The sequence below is a fragment of the Dermacentor albipictus genome, chromosome 2 (assembly GCF_038994185.2).
Source record: "Dermacentor albipictus isolate Rhodes 1998 colony chromosome 2, USDA_Dalb.pri_finalv2, whole genome shotgun sequence".
In the NCBI taxonomy this organism is placed as follows: Eukaryota; Metazoa; Arthropoda; class Arachnida; order Ixodida; family Ixodidae; genus Dermacentor; species Dermacentor albipictus.
The window spans coordinates 101,645,850-101,662,377 of record NC_091822.1 but is presented as its reverse complement, the minus strand read 5'-3'; the positions used below and the strand labels follow the sequence as shown (position 1 = coordinate 101,662,377).

The following is a 16,528-nucleotide window of genomic DNA, read 5'->3' as shown; positions in this document are numbered from 1 at the left end:
GCTTAATAGCGAAGGCGAATCTATGAACGAAGTGATGGACGAAGTCGCGCGTCGCTACCTCCCCATCGGGCAGACCGGGCCAGAAGATTACCTGTCCTATGGCGGCAAGGCGGACGAGGAGCTCGACGCCCCCTTCTCCGTCTCGGAAGTCAGAGCGGCCATTCAAGGCCTCAACGGAAGATCGGTGCCCGGGCCGGATGGAATCTCGAACAGACTCCTTCGAAATTTAGACGAAGGCTCGATCGAACTGCTCACCAAAGAAATAAACAATGTCTGGGAGGCCGGCATCGTACCGGATGCCTGGAAGGAAGCGTCGGTGATCCTAATTCCGAAGCCGGGAAACACACCAGCCATAGACAGCCTGCGACCCATTTCGCTCACGTCTTGCGTGGGCAAGGTGGCGGAGCATGTCATCCACAACAGAATATCGAGGCATGTCGAGGAACGACACCTCCTCCCGCCGAATATGGTCGGCTTCAGACCCTCACTGTCCACTCAAGAGGTCATGCTGCTGATCAAGAGGCAGATAGTCGACGTGGTCACGAGAGACGTCCGAGGCATCTTGGCGCTGGACATCGCCAAGGCCTTCCACACGGTCAAGCACAAGCACGTCCTCGACTCTGTGACGAGATTGAACCTCGGCGAACGCTTTCACGCGTTCGTGAGCTCTTTCCTAAGGAATCGCAAGGCCACAATCAAATTGGGCCAGATCAAGTCGGACGGATACGCGCTGGGAGCCTGCGGCACGCCGCAGGGTGCGGTGTTATCTCCACTGCTCTTCAACATCTCCATGAGAGACCTATCAGTCCGACTCGACCGAATCGGGGCCGTCAATCTCAATCACGCTATCTACGCGGACGGGTGCGGCGGTGGCTCGGACGCAGCGGTGGAGCGGGCCCTGCAAGAGGCCTTGCAAGTAACGGAAGAATTCCTCGAGGGCACGGGACTGGTCCTCTCGCCGACTAAGTCGGAACTCTTGCTGTATCGACCCGACAGAAAAGGCCGCAAGTTCGACACGACGCTGGACCAAGTACCGATCGAACTCAGAACGAAGACGGGTCAGCGCATCCAGAGGGTGGATTCTCTCAGAGTGCTCGGACTGGTACTCAATGCAAAGGGCAGCAACGCGCAAATGATCGCGCGCCTGAGTGCGAAGACGGAGAACATGCTCAGACTTGTTTCGCGAGTGACAAGCAGGAGGGGGCGGGGGCATCAGCGAAGCCAGCCTCATAAGGATCTACCACGCCTTTCGTATGAGCCATATCAACTACGTGGCTTCTGCGCTAAATTGGTCACGTTCGGAGGAGAACAAGATCGACGCACTCATGAGGAAGAGTATTAAACGAGTCCTTGGCATCCCCATGACGACCAGCATGGAGAAGTTGATGCAACTCGGGGTCCACAACACCCTGAGCGAAGTCGTCGAAGTGCAGAAAACGGCACAGATCGTTCGCCTCTCTACCACCAAGGCCGGCCGCCGAATACTCGAGATGGCGGGTCTGGCATCCATGGCCGAGCACTCGTGCGCCGTCCCGCTTTGCCAGAGTGAAAGGGAAACCTTTCGAGTCTCCCCCTTCCCGCGGAATGTTCATCCACAACACAACGAGGCCCGGCGCGCAGCCAGAGCCCGAGCACTCATCAAGACTGCCCTGCAAACCCCAGAGCTCGCGTCCTTTGTCGACGCGGCGCGGTATCCTGAATCAAACTCGTACGTGGCCACGGTGGTTGACCCCCAGGGCACGATTCTGAATGCGGCGTCTATACAACGTTCGACGGCGTCCGTCGCAGAGCAAGTCGCAGTGGCGCTGGCTCTGTGCGAACCCGGGCGCACGCATATCTTCACGGACTCCAGGTCGGCGGCGATGGCCTTTCTCGCCGGCTCTGTCTCGGCCGAGGCTGCGGCAGTGCTGAGGACCCGCAAGACAGGCACGGCCCGTCATGCCATCGCTTGGTTCCCGGCTCACATGGGCCGGAACGTCTCCCCCGGCTCGATAAACCCTAATGAGCTGGCCCACGGCCAGGCGCGAGGTCTCATCAACCGCGCCAGTCCGAGGGGCCCGGCTTCGCAGGGGATCGACCGAACCACGGACCCGCTGCTTACTTTTCACGAGATCACTACTCATTACCAGCTGGGACGCAGACAGTATCCGGCTCCTCACCCGAAGCTGGGCAGACCCCAGGCGTCGGTGCTGAGAATGCCGCAGACGGGCTCCTTTCCGTCTCGCTCGAGGCTGAGCCACTACACTCCGGGCGTGGATCCCCGCTGCCCAGACTGCGGCGAGGAACGGTCGACCTTGAACCACATGCTGTGGCAATGTTCTGCGTTGCGCCACTCGCCTTTAAACCGGCAAGAAGACTGGGATGAAGCCGTCAAGAGCAACCACCTTCAAGTCCAGCTTCGGGCTGTTCAAAGGGCCTGCGACAGGGCTGAAGATCACGGTCTTCCACCCCCGGCGCAGGTGCGGCCCGCGACTACGACAACGTAGTCCCTTAGGACCAATTAAAGTTTCTTGTCTGTCTGTCGTGGTGCGCCGTTAGCGGCCACCGCGACCATTTGGCCATGTATTGTGTCGCAAATAGACTTAGATTCGGACGTGTTGATAAAACTGGTGTTTGTATTGAATTCCAGCTTAAATGTCATTTCTTCCTTCCTGAGTGCTTCGCCTAGGGTCCCCCTTGGTCTGCGCGCGGTCTCGCCTCCCCCTAGCCATTGCCCTAGCTGGGGCCGGCGGGGCGCGCATGAGCGCATCGGCACACGGTGTGGGCCGGAGCAGGCGCGGACGCGGCGCCCTGTATACATGGCGGCTCGGAGTGCTCGAACCCGCGGTAGTCGTCCGGCGCGCACAATATCGGAACGTGCGCGCCATGAGCGTAGCGAGGAGACCACAACGACTAATAAAATTCTGGCCTTCGGTTTCCTTTCTTCTAGTTCATTACATAGTGAGGCCTCGAATCTGACAGCATTGACGCCTTCATTTAGCATGTGTGGGTTTATTTACCAGTTGCCTTCACCCAAAAACGATCATGTACATGTGACGCCTGTAACAAAAAAGTATGTTCCGCATCCGCCGTCAAGGCCGTGAGATGTGGCACTGGATAACACTTCCAGGTTTAGTTCTAGTCCAAAGATGAGTTACAACAAATGATTGAGGACCTTAAAAGAGAGTGTAAGAGTGGGGTTGAAGATTAATATGAAGAAGACATGATCAATAGTTGGGCAAGGGAACAGGAGTTCAGGAACGCCAGTCAGCCTCTAGAGTCTGTGAAGGAGTACATTTAACTGGGTTATTTACTTACAGGGAACACTGATCATGAGAAGGAAATTTACAGAAGAATAAAAATGGGTTGGATGGCATACGGCAGGCATTGCCAGCTCCTGACTGGAAACTTACCATTATCATTGAAAATGAAGGTGTACATTCAGTGTGTTTTACCGGTGCTGACATGTGGGGCAGAAACTCTGAGACTGACAAAGAAGCTTGAGAACAAGTTAAGGACCGCGCAAAGAGCGATGGAACGAAGAATGCTAGGCATAGCACTAAGAGACAGAAGAGAGCGGTTTGGATCAGAGAGCAAACTGGTATAGCCTATATTCTAATTGACATTAAGAGAAAAAATTGAGCTGGGCAGGTCATGTAATGCGTAGGTTAGATAACCGGTGGACCATTAGAGTTAGAGAATGAGTGCCAAGAGAAGGGAAGCGCAGTTGATGATGGCAGAAGACAAGGTGGGGCGATGAAATTAGGAAATTCGCGGGCACTAGTTGGAATCAGTTGGCGCAGGACAGGGGTAATTGGAGATTGCAAGGAGAGGACTTCATCCTGCAGTGGACATAAAACAGGCTGATGATGATGATGAGATAAACACAAATACCCCTGAAAGTTGATGGGAATTTAAAACAACGCCGCAGTAGCTCAATTGGTAAGAGCGTCGCACACATAACGGAAAGTCGAAGTTGTGGTCCTTTTAAATTTCATCAAGGTGCAGCAATAGAAACTTTTCATTTCTGTTGATTTCAAGCAAAGATGTCACTTAATTACACACTGTAGGAAAGCCCCACGCAGCTACACGGTGAGAATAAATGCCATTACCCACCCACACCACAGTGAACAGGTTAAGAAAAAGGAAGCACAGCCAAGAGATTAAGAAAATTGTGTACATAAGCTTGGTTCAGTGGACACAATTCAAAAGCAATTGGAGATAGTACCTGGGAGGTACCGCATTGTACTGTAGTGAACTTAATTTGGTATGGTGATGACATGTACATAGACTATAGTGTTTTTGCTGCATACCCATTCGAAATGGTGCAGTCATGACTGGAAACTTAACCTGTCAAATCGCCGTCACAGGCCGAACATTACAACCACTCAGCCACCACGCTTAGTGATTTGTAAGCATAATTTAGAAAGAGATCACTTGTGCATAGATGCGATGCTTGCTTGCGATGCGTGCTTGCGTGTATGCACAATTATGCACATGCACAGAGTAACAGTTAAATGTCAGTAAAAAATTAGGATGTCTGTACATATTAAGGTAAAGATGTGGGCAGAAAGTGTAAAACCAAAGAAATAAGAAAAAAGAAAAGAACCAAGTGGCAAGTCAAACAATGCTGAGCCATGTGCAACTGAAATCTTATCAACATGTATGTCATTCAATATGTGTGAATACTCCATAGAATTAAAAGAGCAGTACAGATAAATCGCAGGAGAAATGTTGGGATGTCAAGGTTATAAGAGTGAACAAAATTGACTTGCAGCTTATGTAACGAAAAAAGGGGATTTATTTCTAATGCTGCGGAATTCTACAATGTTGCATTCTCGATCTGCCTGCACCACAAGAGAAAATATGACAGTATTTTAGAAAGATGTGATATTCATTTATGTAATTATTTATTTTCCATATACACGAGAGCCTGAAGGCATTACAGGGAGGAGTGGAGGTGACTGGTGACAGCTTCCTTGAACTTAGTGATATATGCAAATAATCATGCCCCCAGTGTCAAGTGAATCAGTTTCAGGAAGGATAAAAGGCCGTGTTGATCATTCCATATAACACAGGCAAAACAAATCATGAGGTTCAACGTCCCAAAGCAAAATATGGGCGTGGGGTATCAGGGATGCCACAGTGGGTGGGAACCATAATAACTTCGATCACCTGGGCTTCCTTAACAAGCTGTCAAAGCTAAGTACTATGCGAGCTCTTTTTTACACACAACTTTCCGCAAGTCGCACAGCCACTATAGGGAAAATTCTGCAACGGAAAGCAATAAATGTTGGTAGTTGTTGTCCAGTAACAAGGCACACTTCAGAACAGCAGTAACAAAAGGCAAAGTGAACAAATCGTGCAAAAATGTGAACAACTTGAACAGGATGACCTAATGCATGGGGTTTATAAGGAAGCTGCTATAGGGTTCATTTTGTCATGTTCAATCATTTACGCCATACTGAAGGAGTACTGTACAATGATGACAGTTACTTTACCGCTACTACATTGTATAAAGTAAGCTTTACAGCCATGCAACTCTCTCAAGTAATCGGAGATGGTGTTGCTTATGTATAACCTGTTGCAGTGATGATTAATACGTAGATGTAGGAAAAGAACATGATTGTGACATTTATGTGTTCCGTTGTGGCGATTATGACCGTGCATGTAACATGTTAGGTGCCTATGGTGTAAAAAAGAAGTGTTATGAGTTTACGCCTATGACTGTCATATGACTCACTGTTATGTATCTATAACTTCACATGTATACTCAATTCAGTGTTGGATCTGTGGGTGAACCAATGAAATGGCACAAAACAGTGAACCACAAAACAACAAAACCCTGTGTTTGCGAGAGAAACCACCTTTATTTCTGAACTCTGTAGTAATCATGCATAGCAAAGCATGTATATAATTACCTGAATGACATATATAGTGATAAGTGTACATAGCACAAAGTTTGTGCAGCAATCACATAAGTGCACCAGTATGGCATCCTTATACAGGGTGTCCCAGCTAACTTTAGCCAGAGTTCAAAAATATGCAAATGCCACGAAATTGGACAGACTAACGCTAATGTTGTTTGCCGTTGTTTGAAGATACTCAAACTAGTTTTTTCATACCACCTAATTAGGTAATTAGTCTTAATCATTTATTCAACTTCTCAAGTATTATAATTGGATGAAAAGTGTCAATGAGAAAATTGTAGAGCGACATAAAAAAGTCCGGATACAGCTTTCTGTTCCTCAATATGTGCTGCATAAAAGTGTTTTTCCGACAATGAAAGAAGCCTGCAAATACACGCAAAGTGCCTTGAGTGGCCAAATGCACGGCAATTTTGCGTGCATTTGAGGGCTTCTTTCATGCTCGGAAAAACACTTATATAGCACATATTGAGCAACCAAAAGCTGTATCAGGAGTTTTTCACGTCGCTCTGCAATGTTCTCATTGACACTTTTCATCTAATTATAATATTTGAGAAGTTGATTAATTAATTAGGACTGATTATGCAATTAGACAGAATGAGAAAAAATTGTTTGAGTATCTCTACACAATGGCAAACATTATCTTTGTTCTGTCCAGCTATGTGGCACTTGCATATTTTTAAACTCTGGCTAACGTTAGCTCGGACATCCTGTATATGTTCATTTCATACATAGCAGGCATGCTATGAAGGCTAGAGAGACTTTTCTCACTGCTCGCATTTGTGAGGAAGAAATAGTGCATAATATATTGTAGGAAAATTTAGAGGTATGCTTCATGTAAATATACGTAACATATAACACATAACATACATTTATGCTGTAAATATTGCATTATTACATAGGAGGTATTGCAGATCTGAACCTATTGCAATCAAATAGAGTACCATGTTTCTGTGCCCACGTGGTCACAGCGTAATGCTTGCTCTCCCAACCAAGACATAGTACATCATATATGGCATGCACGAAGGTGCAAACATATAATAATGTGATTTCATGTAGCCTTGCATACACAACTAGCAGTAGTGACATATGTAGTAGTTACTCCATAGAAAGCGTAGCAGACGAAAATAAACTTCACTGCAAAACACACAGAGTGAGACTTTTATGACCACGCTAGTTGTTCAATTTCCACGGTGTTGCCGGCTGAGTATGAAACGGAGTAGTAACGTGGTGCATCGTGGCTAGATGCCGTATCCATTAGATTGACTACAGAGTAGCGTGAACGACTTACCTCCTCAAAGCATGCTAGGGGCAGGGGAGCTCGTTTGAAGGCCAACAGCAGACACGACCCGCAGTGCCAGTGCCCACACAGCTCGAGACGGTGTCCATCCACTGAAGCCTCATCCCCTTGGGGGCGACACGATGGCTCACGGCAAATTGGACAGCGTTCAGAGTGGGAAGTGGACACTGAGTCGGCTTCCACAAGGCGTCTCTGCAGCTCGCGCACCAGCTGTTCAGCCTGCATGCAAGAAATGGTGACAGATGCAGTTTGCTCATGCATTTTCAAACTTGTCCATAAACAGGAGCCGAAGAAAGGGCATTACTTAAAAGCAGAAGGTCTAGGCAAATGTCCTTGTCAATATTTTACCATGCTCTATAGCAGGTTGTGGTCTTCTATATTGTAGTTCTGTATTGCCTGTGTATTCTGGAATGACTGAGATAGAGACACGGCCAGACTAACTGGCAAAGCTGAAAGGTCTTTCATTGAAAGAATTCTGCCTGTGACCATGCTAGGGCTTCTAGCTTTCTAGCTAGAAGAAATTATTGACTATTATGATTTTATGTCCAAAGAGAGACCAGGGCTATGGTAGAAACCATTGCAGAAGGCTTCAGGTTAGCTCTGACCAGTTGAGGCTATATTATATGCAACAACTGTTTGTCTTATTAGAGGACTAAGCATTTTCGCATCGCGCATTCATTGTACTGCCGCAACTGGGGTCGAAATGTCACCTAAGATGTCGAACTCAATGACTTGTGTAGAGCAACGTTCATACCCTCTGGTTCCTTAATTTTTGAGGACATGGATGTTGCTTCGCATGTTTTACATGTTCATTCCATAATTGTCATCAGGTAGGGCACCCAATACTGTGCATGGTTTACACCTTTCCTCTTGCGACAATACTGAAAGTTCCTTGTGAAGCACAGCATGGTCGCTTTTATGCCCATGATAAGGTGGAATTCGAGGCTCGAACATTACTTTCAAGGAGTAATCTGTGTTACAGAGCCCATATAAACAAAGCTTCTGCAATATAAGAGCATAAATTTCCTCAATGTGAGTTGTTTCATGGTAGCAACTAGCGTGACAAAAAGGTGATTGACTGATTGAAGCAATGATAGCCAACAGTACTTAGGTAAGAGAAATTTTGCAAATTACACACGCATGTAAGATACTTTTCCCAGCAAGCTCTCACTACATGCTCAGCATATTAAAAAAACTTGGCTGCTATGGAGAGTAGAAGATGAAAGAAGAAGATGAAAGGGTCTAAGAAAAATGCTGCACAAATCGAGCCACCCATTTTCCTTTCTCACACCACCCTTCCATTCATCTATTTCATTTTAAAACATTACAGTGACGTTTCACTTCGTGAACGCGAGTGGCGCGCAAGCGTATGGATGCTATAGCGCACACGATGCTATCGGCCCTCGGTGCGCCTAGACGCCTACACTATCCGCATCGCAGATGGTATTCAAGACAGCTAGGGTTCGCGCGGCCACGCCATTCCCAGCAATAGCCGGAGTAGAGGGTCCCATTGAAAACATTCGCTTACTATATAAATTGCCTAGTATGGTGTCGGTGGACACTCGCTGTCAAAACGCTCGACTGAGGAATCGCGACAGCAGCAGCGAGCGAAGTGACCTTCGTGCTGTCGATCGCTTCAACGCGAACTGAGCAGTGAGAACAAAGTGCACGCAAAGCTACGGGCCGAGCCGTCGGCCCACTTGGACTGTGCCCCCATAGCGGATCTCTTTCATGATAAAGCCCGCGCGACCGGAGTACAGCGCCCCCATCGCTCCCTTCCTCCGGTGCCATGCGCGCGACGGAATACGGCGCGCTTCGTCTCCTTGCGCACTCTAGATTGAGCCGCCATCATCGGCTCACCGTCGCATGCTTTCACTCGCACATACAGCGTACGGCGCGCGAGGCCGATGTTCTCACGAGAGGAACTCGCTACGCGTGCATCGCAAAGAAAGCCTGTAGCAAATGCCAGAGGAGGTCAACCCAGCGCGCCTCCACCTACCTGCCTCCTCCGCGATATTTCGCCTTGTTTCTCCATCCCCACTTCGCTCAACGTTACCTACACATCCCTCTAGGTGGTGTTACTTTGCCGCGCGCTCGCGCTCCTTCATACTTTCCCCGGTGCGCGATTCTCTTGACCTCCAAGCGCCTTCCTCGTTCGCTTGCTTCGCGGCTTCAGACAGACACTGCCGATTTCACTAGCTGGCCAGTTACACGTGCGCGGGACAAATACCCGACTGTTGCGTGTTGAATACATCCCTTACTGTAGGGTTCGGCACTCGTTCGCCACGGCAGCTCAAAACTCCCGCGTCTCCGCTTCCAATACACCGTCGAAAAAAATGTCTTTGTCACATCCGCACGTAGCTGTGCACCTGCGCTCAACCAGCACCTGACTAATGCACTTCTCCACTAAACGCTGCCTCTTGCGTGTGCCTGGCGGTGCAATAGGCGCGGCAGTACGTGCGAAAGTCGCGTGGCAGTGTGAAAGATTGTATTCACTTCTACTACGCGCTACTACGGAGCTGGGCGTGGCCTTTGAGATCTCCCCAGCGCAATCTGGGTCATAAGCCTGCGCGAGTCGCGCCACGCCGCGCGATTACGCGTGGGGCTGCTGTAGATTAGTGCATTCTCTCCTCTCTCTTTCTCTAAGGCGCGCCAAGCAGGCAGCCGCAGCTGGGCCTGGCCTCCGAGGTTGCATTGGCATCGGTGCAACCTGAGGCCACGAACCGGCCTAGCCAAGCTGACGCGGCGAAGTTCGCTTGCCTCATCGACCATACAATGCAGCGCTGCGTTGTGTGCCATGTGATGCTCGATCGCGACGAGCCAAGCTGAGAGTCGACGCGAAATGCCATCAAATTGGAACGGAATTAAGGCTGTCGCGTCAAGTGCTAAGTGGTGTGTTCTACACGCCGAACATTCTTTTACCGTATTATTCAAATTTATTTGCATTTGTGCCTGTTTAGAGATTTTCGGGCCACAAAGCCGTCTTATTCCATTTTTTACAATTGTGCACACCGTTGGGCACATGTATTGCATTAAATGGCAATAGTTGATATAACGAAGTAATTTTGGCTCCCCCTTGAACTTCGTTATAACGAGGTTCGAGTGTGCATTGGAACAAAACCTTGCCCGATAGTGGCAATATGATAGTGACAAAATTCTGCTGATGCTCATGGGCCTTGCTAATTGGGGCGATGCAGTCACGCTCAAGGAGCTGCCGCCACGTGCCAGAGTGCCCTTTGCAGCGCCTTTTGTCCCATCAGGTTGATACGGAAAACGAAAAAGTAAAGGGCCACTACGTGCGTACAAGTATCCTACTGTACACGAGCAATTCCATTCGAACTTCCCGCCTCATACAAACTGGGTTCTGGCGCAAATATAATTCGAGTAATCCGGATAAATTGCATTTGCTGCAGTGTGAATTACAAGTTATTAAGGACATAACATAAAGCGATTTTTCAAATAAATCTAATTTGCTTTAATGCGCTTTGCTGTAGTAATGACTGAAATGTTCGGCTGTGACAAATGACACAAGTTGGTAGCACCGCACGGTGTGCCTTTCGTTCATGACATCATATCACTCACTCTTCCTATGGCTTCGTCCATTCCGACGACATCAACTGCCTCGAAGTTTGCGTCAAACTGTGCCGCGTCCAGTTTGCATTCCTTCACCAGCTCCCAGGGGTCATGGCCGAACTTGCCCACAAAGGATCTCAGCACACTGAAATCTTCACCGACGAGGACCAATTTCTTCCTCTTGTGCTTGCCCTACGAAGAGCCACAATATCATCCTGCGACATATCACTTCTTTAGCATGTGAAAGCACATATACCACTAAGCTGCATTTTTCACTTTCTTACCCATGCCTCTTAGAAGCACGCTACATTTTGAAACACTTCTCATTAGAATAAAATTTAATACAACGTGCAAAATGTTTTAGTGAAACAAGTGAAGAGGTAGATGGTTTGGTGGTTTTGCTCGGTGCCAGTATCTGATTTTATGCAGTGCGTTCAGTTTTTTCATTGTTTTTTACGATGTTCTGCACCAGGCATTATGTTCAAGTGGTTAGATAGGTCCGTTTCAAGCCTTCTGGAGATCAAATAGTTGATGTTATCATATTTGATGTTCCTGTAGTGAGGAGCTTTCGCGTGGAGTCTGCATTTTGTAAACTTCACAAAACTCAGTTTAAGAAATGAAAATTCTTATTATATTCTTAATATATTCTGCGCACTGTGCTTTTAATGATATTGAAGACGCAAGCAACATGGTTAAAGTAAGTTTTCAATCAACAGAATTAAATCGGCACTCGAAAGGGCTAAGATAGTTTTAAAGAATCGTAAGAACATGGCTACACTACGAAGAATAAATGTCGTTGAAATTGTTGCTACAAGAGTTAAACTGTTATTGTAGTCAATTTAGGTAACTCTCTATACAAAACGCTTCATTTCATTTTTCTTGTTGTACTACATGCATGTCTGTCCTATATAAAGTGTTTTTTTCTTATTGCTGCAGCTGTAGGGTGGCTCGGCCTAGTCAGGTAAATCTAGCATTTAGTCGAGATATAGCTTCATAGCCGTGAATCTGCCATGAAAAAATTAAGAACGAAAGTAGGTGCGTGCGAATGCTACCTCTTACGAAAAGGAATTTGATAGTGACGGATGAAAAAGTTAGATTAGTAAATCGAACACCTACTTTTTGATTTCTCGAATATTCCGCATATAATTCAGCGAAAGACTCCTGATCTAATGCCTTGACACGTGCACCCTCTCCATGACACAAGCTCCCTGCCGGCACAAGGTCCATCCGGGTCTACAGTACCGGCCACAAGTATTTATACTAACAGAGATAATAACAAAGAATGGCTGTGGGAGCAGGTTGTGTGAAGTGAGTGAGTTAGTGAGTGAGTGAGTGAGTGAGTGAGTGAGTGAGTGAGTGAGTGAGTGAGTGAGTGAGTGAGTGAGTGAGTGAGTGAGTGAAAAAACTTTATTGCAGGTCCGGCGAGGACGCGAAATCGTCGCGCACCCGGCTAGCCCCACGTCGGGACCGGAAGGTCAAGCCCACTGGCCTGGTCGCTGGCACGCCGGACAGCCAGGATTTGCTTGTCTAGAGCGGGGCTAAGCAGAAGCGGGTTCCACTCCTCCTTGGTGAACTTGGGGTATGTCGACCCGCACTCCCAGAGCATCTGTGCTAGAGTGGAGGTCTACCCACAGAGCGGGCAAGCGTCGTCGCGATATACGTCGCGGGGTAGTAAAGCTCGTGTAGGACGGACAGACTCATATATGTGCTGGCTAAGAGAAACGGCTTGCATCCTATTCAACTTGGGGTGAGGGGTGGAAAGATCCTTCTAGACATGTAGAAGAATTACATAACGTCGCCGCGAGTAGCGGGTGCGTCCCTGTGGCCGTAGGGGGGAGGGGAGTGGGCACTCACTGCAGAAGAAGCGTGGTCGGTGAGGTTGGTTTCCTCTGTAGGGTGCGTATGGACTCGGGACGCTAAGATGAATAGCTTGCTTGGCGATGCAACCCTTCTGGAAAGTCCTAACTGCCGTTTCGGAAACGCTATAGATCTGGGACCCACGAACGTCTAGCAGGGCGAGAGCGATGGCGGCTTCCTCGGCGACTGCAGGGTCTGAAGTGCGAATCGAGGCGCTATTGTAAATCTTGCCGCTGGTGTCAACCGCGACGATGGCAAAGGTCTTCCCATCGCTGTACTCCGTGGCATCGACGAAGCTTGCCATGATGTGATGTTGCTTGATCCGTTTGAGGATCGCTGCTGCTCTGGCCTTGCGTCTGCCCTCTTCGTGGACGGCTTCGACGCTTCGGGGAAAAGGGGCCACTTCGAACTTATCTCGAATGAACCTAGGGATCGGGGTACTGACCATCGGGAATCCCGCAGGATGGTAACACAGCTCTTCGAGGATGCGTTTACCTGCCGCTGTGGTGGTCAGGCGAGTGAATTGCGCACGTTCTTCGGCTTCGGCAATCTCCTCGGCGGTGTTTTGTACCCCCAGCTTGAGGAGATCCTCGGTATGGGTCCTGATGGACAGCCCGATGCCCTCTTGACTACTTTGCGGATGAGAGCGTTGAGCTTGTCTCGCTCCGCCCTGAGCCAATTGTGCATAGAAATCGTGTATGTGAAGTGGCATAGCACGACGGCGTTGATCAGCCTGAGGAGAATGTTTTCCTTCATGCCTCGGTACCGGTTTGCGATTCTGCAAACAAGGCGGAAAGCGTTCGTCTTTGCGATGATCTTGCGGAAAGCCGTTCCGTTCCCGCCGTTGAATTCGACAAACATGCCCATGACCCGAATGACGTTGACCCTAGGTATCACCCCCGCCACAAGTGCGAATACTGATGCTGCTTTAGGAGACTGGTTGAGCCTGCCTCATTTCTCTTTTCTGTAAATTTAGCAGAAGCTCCGACTTGGGGGGGGCGCATCGAAGTCCGGTGAGGCGGAGATACTCCTTGGTCACGTCGATCGCCTCCTGCATGGCTTTTTTGACTCTGCCCTCGGAGCTGCCGGAGCACCAGATGGTGATGTCGGCGTAGATAGTGTGCTTGACGTCATCGACGCGTGCCAACCTCTCGGAAAGACCAATCATGTTAAACAGTGCGGGGGAGATGACGGCGCCATGAGGGTGCCCTGCCCTCTGAGGGGCACACCTTCGGAGCTGAAGTCTACAATGCGAAGCTTGGCCTCTGTCCCTTAGAAAAGAGCTGTCATTGGTGTGGAGTGTGGAACCAGGACCCAGATCTGGAATGGTCTTGACAATGAAGGTTTGGAGCACGTTGTCGAAAGCCTTCTCGAGGTCCAGACCGAGCAGAGCCTTGACGTCTCTGGAACGGCCATCCACGATCTGATGCTTGATTAGTTACATGGCATCTTGCGTCGAGAGTCCGATGCCGCAGCCGATCATGTACGTGTAAACCTCATTGTCTTCGAGGTACCTGTTGAGCCTGTTGAGGACGACGCGCTCCATGACCTTGCCGACGCAGGAGGTTAGAGAAATCGACCTGAGGTTCTTGATGTTCGGGGCCTTCCCAGGATTGGGAATGAGCACCGTGCAGGTCGTCTTCCATTCTGCAGAAACAACGCCGCTCTTCCAGGACTCGTTGATCTTGTCGGCAGAAATACGACCGACGGGTCGTCGAGGTTTCTCAACATTCTGTTGGTGACTCCGTTCGAACCCGGCGCAGACTTGCGGTTGAGCGTGAAGATGACCTGTCTGACCTCAGCAACGGTGAAGTCTTCGTCCAGCATGGGACGAGGAGAGCCTCGGTAGTTCGGGAGTTGGGTCGCCGAATCCCTGTCGAGACGTACGGGCAAGTACATCTGTATGAGCTTTGAGACGAGTTCATCGATCGTGTGAGACCTGGTGGCTTCTTGAAGGGCCCGGGCCAACGTATGCCTCTGATGTGACTTGGAGCCGCTTTCGCCGAGAAGGTGCTTCAGCATACGCTAGGACTTGCCGTTGCGCATCTGTCCGTCGATGGATTCGCAGAGCTCGTCCCACTGCTGCTGGCATAGCGCTTTGCAGTGGTCATAGATGACCTTGTTGAGCTCCGAGATCTTCTTTCGGAGTCTGCGATTGAGCCTTTGAACTTTTCAACGGCAGAGTAGGGAGTTTTTGGCTTTGATCAGGTGGGCGAGTTTCCTGTCCATTTTCTCGAAGTCGAGATCGATTTCCACTTTCTTGGTGGCCGCGGAAGCGTCGTTGTGGATGCCTTCGCACTGTTCTTCGATGTTGTGTGGAACGGGAGAGAATATAAGGGCGAAGCTGAAAGCACGTAGGAAGGTCGGGTCGAGAAACGACGGGAAGGCAAGCAGGTTTTATTGAGATCAGTCAACGACCGATTGTTGATACATGGAGGATGCTGCAAACAATGCCTGGGTAATCAAGTTTCCGAAAAAACGAATTTCTAAAGATACCAATGTACTGAAATTTCGGCGGTGTGAAAAGCTATAGTTTCATATTTAGAGCAGCCTCTGCAGAAAATTTTAAGCTTGAAATACGAGAGTTATGCTTTGGCCACACGCTTTGTTGTCTGCATTTAATTTGTCTTCGATGGTACACCTACTGTTGCCCTTGGAGGGATGCAGCTCATTATAGTGTGAACAGGAAAGATCCATTAGATGTTCTATAGACCTCCTGCATCCCTAAGATGAAGATATATTAGAGGTCACTTACGTCCATCAGCAATATCCTTTCAACGTTAGAGCAATGTGGTCTGAATATGACTTACGAGTAGATTATCCATGGTAGGCATTTGTAATGTTGTTTGGAGAAATATAAGTATCTCTAGGATTCGTGCAACGTCTAAATAGGATGTGTGCAATGTCTGAACAGGATGTTCTATGGACATCTATGGGACACAAATGATTTACTGGGTAATATAGTATGCTAATACTGATCCGCTATTTTCACAAAACTATGGTTCTTTCTTACTGAAAATGCAGAACAATTGAAGGCATAGTGCTCGAACATTGATAATGGCTGAACAAAATGAGTGCACTGCAATGTTTTATGTGCGCTCAGTGTGCACTTAGTCTGAATTGCAACAGTTGTTTAAGCTGTATCTAAAGTTATAAAAATAAACATAATGAAAAGTTGCCTTTCCTACCATATATGCGTGGCAGCAGAGGTGAGATTCAATGAAAACGTCCAATAATGTTTCACCAGAAATTTTCCTACGCATGAAAGTTGGTGAGTGCTGCTGCCATTTGATCGCTAGAAAGGCTTATACTTGCATAAACTAAGGCGAAAACTGTTGTCTTGCAATTTAAAAAGGTGTTGGAGAACAATAAAAAGAGCACAAATAGCTTTCTTTGTGAACATAGAGATGACTATTTTGGTACTGGTGCTATCTATTAACCAAAATATTGTGTCGCCTTGCATTTATTACTTCTTAAATTGATTGCCAATTTAGTATTTGTGCAACATTACAGCGACATGAAATCAATGGCCTGACAACAACTCATCTGGATGGGAATTAACTTTGCACAGGAAATACATTGACCACAGTCTAAGTGAAAATATTCCTTTGGTTGTTGCTTTGCTAGTGCTTTTGTAGTGACATGCAAAATAAGGAACAACCTTCTAGGATCATAAACCTTCTAGGATCATAACACGATTCTCAGCTCTGCGCTGAGAATCGTGTTATATCCTCTAACCACCAGACGACATGCGTCGTCTGTGAAGGTGCTAATTAAAGCCTGTCAATAAAGAAAGTTAGCCAAGTGCGAGTCCCGCACCTTTGCCAAGATTGATTCAACAATGCAGCTGCTTATTTATAACCAGTTTAGCAAAATTAACGTTTCGTTGCAA

At 48.1% G+C, this 16,528-nt stretch overlaps 1 protein-coding gene across 4 annotated transcripts in view; it reads right to left on the bottom strand.

Annotated features, from left to right (window-relative positions):
• LOC135911676 (uncharacterized) overlaps positions 1-16,528 on the bottom strand; it is a 72,648-nt gene that overhangs the window by 11,753 nt on the left and 44,367 nt on the right. For all 4 annotated transcript variants that reach the window (XM_065444017.2, XM_065444020.2, XM_065444018.2 and 1 more), the window contains exons 4-5: positions 10,789-10,971; positions 7,198-7,425 (exon numbers count right to left, since the gene is read on the bottom strand). In XM_065444017.2, coding sequence (XP_065300089.1) covers positions 7,198-7,425; positions 10,789-10,971 — 411 coding nt within the window. The remainder of the gene's footprint in view (positions 1-7,197; positions 7,426-10,788; positions 10,972-16,528) is intronic.